Source organism: Camellia sinensis, chromosome 1 (genome assembly GCF_055761805.1).
Source record: "Camellia sinensis isolate YWXY chromosome 1, ASM5576180v1, whole genome shotgun sequence".
NCBI lineage: Eukaryota > Viridiplantae > Streptophyta > Magnoliopsida > Ericales > Theaceae > Camellia > Camellia sinensis.
The window spans coordinates 133,365,826-133,372,985 of NC_138961.1; the positions used below are offsets into that span (position 1 = coordinate 133,365,826).

General features: G+C 36.3%; 1 protein-coding gene across 1 annotated transcript; it reads right to left on the reverse strand.

Annotated features, from left to right (window-relative positions):
• Nucleotides 1–1,265: 1,265 nt before the first annotated feature.
• On the reverse strand, nucleotides 1,266–6,785 carry LOC114281082 (Transducin/WD40 repeat-like superfamily protein). Its single transcript, XM_028223527.2, has 8 exons — nucleotides 6,451–6,785; nucleotides 4,760–5,988; nucleotides 4,589–4,679; nucleotides 4,281–4,438; nucleotides 4,130–4,181; nucleotides 3,125–3,204; nucleotides 2,921–3,014; nucleotides 1,266–2,604 (listed from the first exon to the last, which is right to left on the reverse strand). Exons 2-8 carry the CDS (start codon nucleotides 5,921–5,923, stop codon nucleotides 2,069–2,071), a joined length of 2,175 nt encoding a protein of 724 aa, XP_028079328.2. The 5' UTR covers nucleotides 5,924–5,988; nucleotides 6,451–6,785; the 3' UTR covers nucleotides 1,266–2,068.
• Nucleotides 6,786–7,160: the final 375 nt, after the last annotated feature.

Genomic DNA, 7,160 nt, shown 5'->3' on the forward strand with positions numbered 1-7,160 from the left:
TAAAGAGTTTTAAAGGAAAAAACACATACCATCTTGTAAAAACATCTTTTTAATCTTCTCAAAATGGGTATTTTTTTCCCAAATACACTGGGTATGACGATACTATAACCTATCATCCCAAGAACACAGAGACAAATAAAGAATAATAATGTTCATTTAATGAAACCATTATGAGAAAAAATCATGTTTAACTTTATTTCACAACCAAATCACAAAAATCATGAACTGATTTCACAAACAATAACAAAATTTAATACAAATATCACAAAAATTAAGCGCAGATAAATCACTTGGTCACAAAATCTCACAAAAATTAACACAATAAAAACAATATCAATAAATTAATATAAACGTAAATCAAGAAATCAAGCCATGCAACCTATTTCTTTTGAAAAGTGGGTTGACTTTTTGATTATTTTAACCTGAGGCTAAAAAGCCTCGTTTGGAAAAGACTTTTTAACTTTTTTGACTTTTTGTGAAAAAAAGAATGTAATGATTATAAGTTGAATGTGATATTTTGTCTTATATGATTATTTTAATCCAAACCTTCCTTCCCAAATGGAGGCTAGATTTGCTGAGAAAGGAGATCGTGAACCCATCTTCGTCCAAATCATCCGCACCTTCACTGAATTCATCTCTTCCACATCTTCATTAAACTCATCTGTCGTACGGCTTCAAGATAGTGGGCTATGGTGTCACCGTTGTCCAAATCGCCCACATCTTCATTGAACAAATCTCTGGTACAGCTTCAAGATTGAACGCTCGTGATCTTACCATCATCATCCCAATCATTATTGTTAAGAGCAACCATCATCCAGAGACTGAGAGAGCTCTATGGTTGTCCAAATATTGTACAAGATCTTATCAGTGAAAGTGAGACGCAAAGAGTTTTGAAAGTGAGAGTTCTCAAGGAAGGGGTTGAAATACAATGGTAATCCGATGATCTGGGTCGATGATGCCCATCCAACAGTGCATAATAAAAGCGGGTTGTTAAAAAATAATGGTTAAGAAAGGAGGAAAAATTGCTTGTGCCAAAATGGCAGTTGTCCCAATAAAGCAACATTATTAAAATTTGACACTTTGTAACATGCCAAATTATAGATTTGACATTGCCAAAATAGCAATACCCAGTGGAGAACCGACACCATTTACCACTAATCTCCACTAGAACCAACAATTTTTATCTCATGTTCCAGAAAACCCATTAAAAAACAAAAAAACTAAAATGAATTTCTTCAATGAAGCAAACCAATTAACAGACAATATCCATGAAACCATAACAGTGGAAAGGCTCAAGCCAGTTTCTCACTTGATCCCTCTTTTTTTTTGTTTATTGACTTTTAAAGCTGTAGCGTATACATGGGAAAAAAGCTACATTATAATTTTTTTCCCCCTTTGCCAATGCACTAGGGAATTTATGTACATATAACCAAAATACAAGTAAATACATACTAAAATTTGAAATTCAAACCACTAGTAACTCCAAAACTTGCATAGTAAGATGCAAAATGTAAAGATCACATTTATGGACTTTGTTAGTGAAACAAATGATATTACCGGCACGCCAGTCAGGAAGGATTCCCCAAGAACAGGAAGGATTCCCAAAAAACGGAAGCAGAAAGGATTTGACTAGAAAAATGAGATCCACAATCAAAGATGAATTACCAACACTTCTGCAGAGAGCAGAAAAGATGAACCCTCCATTTAGCAAAAGAAGCATGCCTCACAACACAACTTTAACACAATCCTAGCTGTGTGGCAGACCCACCATCAAATGAACCAAATGGCCAGATTATAGTACATGGGAACTGTTGCCACCCGTCATGACCTAACATGAGAGCAGGCCCATTGGAAAACCGAAAATCCTAAAAAATCATCCATATTACAGATGCCCAATGAACTAATCAAATCCGACAAGGAGTTTTGATGCTGCCAAAATTAACTTTTTATATGCCAGCCCATCCAACAATAAATTTGCAGAGCATTTAACCCATACTAAGGAAAGCAAAATGCTCAACCAAATAAATCATTGCCAATTTTCTACAAAACTCTGCAAGCATCTAGGATATCAAAGTGCCACCGGTAAACCATAATTGTGGAATGATCTAATACGTCCATCACAGCCTGCAGTAACAATAACCAGATCCCAAGCATGAGAACTGGATGTGCTCTTGCAAGAAGATTTCAAAAACTTATATTGAGATTTATGCAGTGCAGTTTTCACAGCCCGTGGACTTGAACTAAGCAGCTTCTCCTCAGGCCATGTGGCAGATCCCTTGGGAAAAGACTCCAAAATAAACTCCTGGTCAAGAAAGAAACGAGTAGGTGAAGGTAAAGGCAATGCATTCAGTGAAGACTCATCTAAGGCGGGAAGTTGCCATCCATTTCCTGAATTTTCAGATTTCAAGCCAGACCAAGGTATAGCGATCAATGCATTGGTGGAGAAGCGTTCCCAAGACCTAATTATCTTTGGTTGGGACAGAGAATGCTCTTCCTGATTAATGCAGTTCCATAGGTATACATTAGAATCGTCACATGTGGAGACTATATGCTTTCCATCTGAAGTGAAAGATGCAAAAAGTTGGTTTCCTGTATTACGAACGCCTAGAGAGAGAGAGAGAGAGATTAGCATTGATATAAAGGTTTAAAGAGGCTTGCATTCAAGAACAGAGTTAACAAAAGATTACTCTCTGAATATGATATACTATGTGAAATGAACATTTGGGTTTCACAAAAAAGTACCCAGTAAAGAGTGTATAAATGTTCAAGTATGAAATCAAATCAATACATTACTGATACAATGCAGTAAACTGCCACAGGACTCAAATTGTTGGAAACAGAGATGGCATAAATAAAAATAAAAAAACAAGTCATCAATATGCCATCCATCTAGGAAGAATCTAAGACAAAAGAAGATTACCCTTATATTTTCCAACCACATTAATCCCATGAAGAATTCTGACTTGTGAATCTGCACAAGTGACCATTAGTTTACTCGGGTCTTGCGGGAAGAACTGCAGTCAAATAACAAAATTAGGATGAATTGTAAATCTAGCTGAACAAAAAGTGAATTTGTAACAAAAAGAAGCAACAACGAAAGCACAAATGGATAAGAGATGACAACCTGGAAGCAAGTTATCCTCTTGCATGGTGTTTTTTTCTTACTGTGTAAACATATCTGAGCTTCCAGTTGGAAGTGATCATCTGATCCAAGCAAACCAAAGACAAGTTGGTTAATCTAAAGTTTTGTTGGGAAACTATGGGATTCAGAAATCATTTTGTGACCCACCATATAGAAAGCCATATCAACTGAAGTTTGCAAGTCAACTTTTGAGATCCAAGAGTACAAACTTTAATTGTCATGAGTAATGAAAGTTGTATAGGTTTTGGTATAGTTTTCTCTCTTTCGTATAAAGGCAGTATACCCTTTTGATACCAACCTTCTAATTTCTTTTCAAAATCAGAGGCATTTAAGTCAGTCTGTTGTTGTTAAGGCCCATAATTGTGCAAGATGGTCTTTATATTGGGGACTATTTGAGCAATTTGAAGCTTAGATATCCCTTTCACCTTTCTAATACATATGGTCATATGGAAAGAAGTCTACTCCTTTTTACCAACGTAAGAAATGCAATATATGAAGAGATCTCCATCATAAAGACAACCAGATAAGTATTTCCACTTTTGCCAGATACAAGAACTCATTTACTGAAGGGTTTTTCAATTAACCAAATTACATGGCCCGCACTAGCACTAAAATTTGAGCTTGGGAACTCTTCATACCACAACCTGCTATTTCTCACTCACATTAAATTCCAACTCCTTGCTAAACCCAGAAAAACTAACAAGACCACGTGGTATTTAAAACTCTTGAATCCAATAGCAAGCAATCATGTAAGTGGCATATGCACCTCCCCGAGAAAACCAAAAGGAAATGAGAAAAAAAATATGCTTCAATGTGCATGTATATGTTGTGACGAACCAGAAAAGCAATCACACTCTCAGATATTAACCAAAAGAACATCAATCAACCATCCTAGATGCTAAAAACATAATGGATACTTATCCAATATCCCAAGTAGTATAGTAATAGAAGCAATAATTCTCTTGGAAAGGTAATATAAGGAGTTACCTGATATGTCATAAAAGCGGCAAGTCCCTGTCATGAAGCCAACAACCACGCCCTGTATGAAAAATGAGGAAACTTTTCAATTAAATTGTCTTAAGTTTATAAGACCACATCTCAATCCAACAAGATGAGAGGACAAAGACAATCACCAAACCTGCCCATCAGGGCGATAACACACGGCAGTGACAATATCTTTTACATCTGTCCAATCAACAACTTGGCAACCAGTAACTTCCCAAATTCGAACTTTTCCATCTATGGAACCACTGATGAAGTGATTACTGTTCAGAGGGTTAAACTGAACGCAAGTCACTGCATGACATAAGAGTATTGTTTTAAAAAATCACAAACTCTATATAAAATCACAACTAATGATTGTCCTAGTTGACCAATCAACCTTGCCTAATACACATACATCAAAACTAGATTAGGAAGAAACACAGAAAATAGCCAGGGGCACACCATAATTATTATGTTGAAAAACTTTAATGCAATCCCCACATCCCACTTGCCACAAACGAACAGTTGTATCAACAGATGATGAAAGCAGAAACTGCATCAAGAGCAGAGATCATAAAAATCCAATTTAACATATGGGGAAAAGTAACTACTATACAATCAATAATAACTTACATTATTCTCCGACCATGACAGATCTAAGATCTCACCGTTGTGCCCATGGAACTGATGTAGTGGCTCCTCCAATATCCGGAAAACCCTTGGGGGGAAGATGACACAAGCTGAGTCTTCTGTTTTTCTTAGGTTCTTTAATTTGCTAGATTTCTCTTTCTCCACAACGAGGGGTGCCAGCTCAGAAAGATGATTCACGGTAAAATAAACACACGAAGGATCAATGTCTGGAATGTCACTTTCAATTGATCTTGTGTCCTCCACCACTTGCCACACACGCACAATACAATCTTCACCAGCACTGGCAAGGAACTGCCCATCAAAGCTGAATTTCATTGTAAAAATTGAACCTTTGTGTGCCTGGATATCTTGCCCTATAAATAGAGCAGAGAGTTCCTTCCACCGCTTTCTGCAATGGCGAACCTTAACTCTTTGAACCCTAGCCCTCCGCACAGGGTTGGGGTGAGTGGGTCTTAAATTATTAGCTCCCCCTTGCCTATCTCCAATGCGTGTCATGGAACGTAGTCTACTCAACCACTTGTTCTTAACTCTATTCTTCGTCCCCACTAAATTGCTAGCAACCTCAGTTTCTCTTCGCATAGATTGCTGGACTGCAGGAGATGAATCAAAATTGTTCTCAAACCCTTCAGGCAGCACCAATTGGTCCACACCCAATACTTGAAGTTTAGGCTGCTCACCTTTCTTCCCCAATTCATCTACACTACACACTGTTCCACTGCCCAAATTCCCAATTCTGCATACATTTGAGCCACATTCTTCCGGCACATCAAAAACATCATTGGCCCAACTTGACATGGAAGACCGGCTTGAAGTAAACTCATCTTCAAAGCTTGATGTCCTCAGTACTGCTCCACTATCCTTCGTAATTCTGTCAATCTCTTCTTCACGCAGATCACTGCATTCAACTACCTGATTCTCCGACACCATTTGATCCGAGTTCAAACCCCCCATCCAATTCAAGAATTTACTACGGCGCTCTTGAACGCTTTGAGGGATTTTAGTCCACGCTTGGTATTCGAAACTAGTTGATACCCCATTATCAACACCGAAACTAGAATCGGAGGACATAAGGCAATCAGATGCCGATGCCATGCCTTCATGGGCATCAAAGAATCGATATTCTTCGTCACGGAAGCTGCCCATCATAGTATGAGTTCAACCCATGAAACTCCAGCTTAAAGAAAGCAATTTGATAAGCCCTAGGCAATGTGCTAAAATTCCATCCCAGCAAAAACCCAAGACAATTTTAAAAAACAAAAACACAACCCAAGATCAGTATAATAGCCAAAAAAAAAAAAAAAAAAAAACTATTGAATCAAAAACAAAGGCAACAGCAGTATATATATAAAAACAAAACACAATAGATCCAACATGGATCCCAATCCACATCCACTGAACCGGTACGACAAAAAAAAATTCATAATTTAACAATATGCACATAAATCCATATTTAATAATAGATCATAGAAGGATGAACCCTAGCTTCTCCAACAAATTAGTACCCAAAAAAAATAAATCAAAACCCACTATAATAAAAATGAATTAGAAAAAAAAAAAATTACAATGCAATCACGATGAAACAGATTATGATTATTATATATATATATATATATATATAGAGAGAGAGAGAGAGAGAGAGAGAGAGAGAGAGATGTGAGTTACGAGGAGCTCACATGGGGGTAAGGTTGATTCTATGAGAATGAATGGAGCCTGGAGAAGGAAAAGATCGATCGGTCCATGACAAATTCAGAGCTTTAGCTTCTCTGTCTATAATCTCAAGCGACGGAGAGGACTGGGAAGCAATTAGAAGAACAAATGGAAATGAAGAGTATGTAAGGGAAAGAAGAGGGGGTAAATTGGGAAAAGAGATGAAAATATTCATTGGTAATAATAATCATGAGGGGGAATGGGGTGGTGGCCCGGGCAACGAGAGTAGTACGGAGGGCTACGGGTTTGGGTGATGGGTTCGGATGGTTTAAAAGTGAAATTATAAATTAAATAATAAGTTAATTATGGTAAATTATGACTTGGGCAGTTGTGGACGAATTGGCGGATTAAAAAATATTTTAATTAATTATTAAATATTTACATAATATTTTTTATGTATATAATATAAATTAATTTTACATAATATTTTTTATATATATAATTATTAATTATTAATTTTATATATTAAATTTCTTTTATATTTATTTTTACTTTGATATTTCGTTATAGGTTAAAAAATAAGATAAATTACAAATACATCTCTTGAAATTTGATTAAAATACGAATTATTCTGTGTGATTTTGAAAATTACATTTCACCCATGAGGTTTCTAATTTTATAATAAACCGCCCATTGTATTAATAAATCATCAAGTCAATTAATAGTTTTTAATGAT

Excerpts from the sequence above, each read along its gene's own strand:
- LOC114281082 (XM_028223527.2), bottom strand. The coding sequence starts at position 5,923 with ATGATGGGCAGCTTCCGTGACGAAGAATATCGATTCTTTGATGCCCAT. Across the intron at positions 3,205-4,129 it reads CCGCTTTTATGACATATCAG|ATGATCACTTCCAACTGGAA; the intron begins GTAACTCCTTAT and ends TGCTTGGATCAG. Across the intron at positions 3,015-3,124 it reads AGAGGATAACTTGCTTCCAG|TTCTTCCCGCAAGACCCGAG; the intron begins GTTGTCATCTCT and ends ATTTGACTGCAG.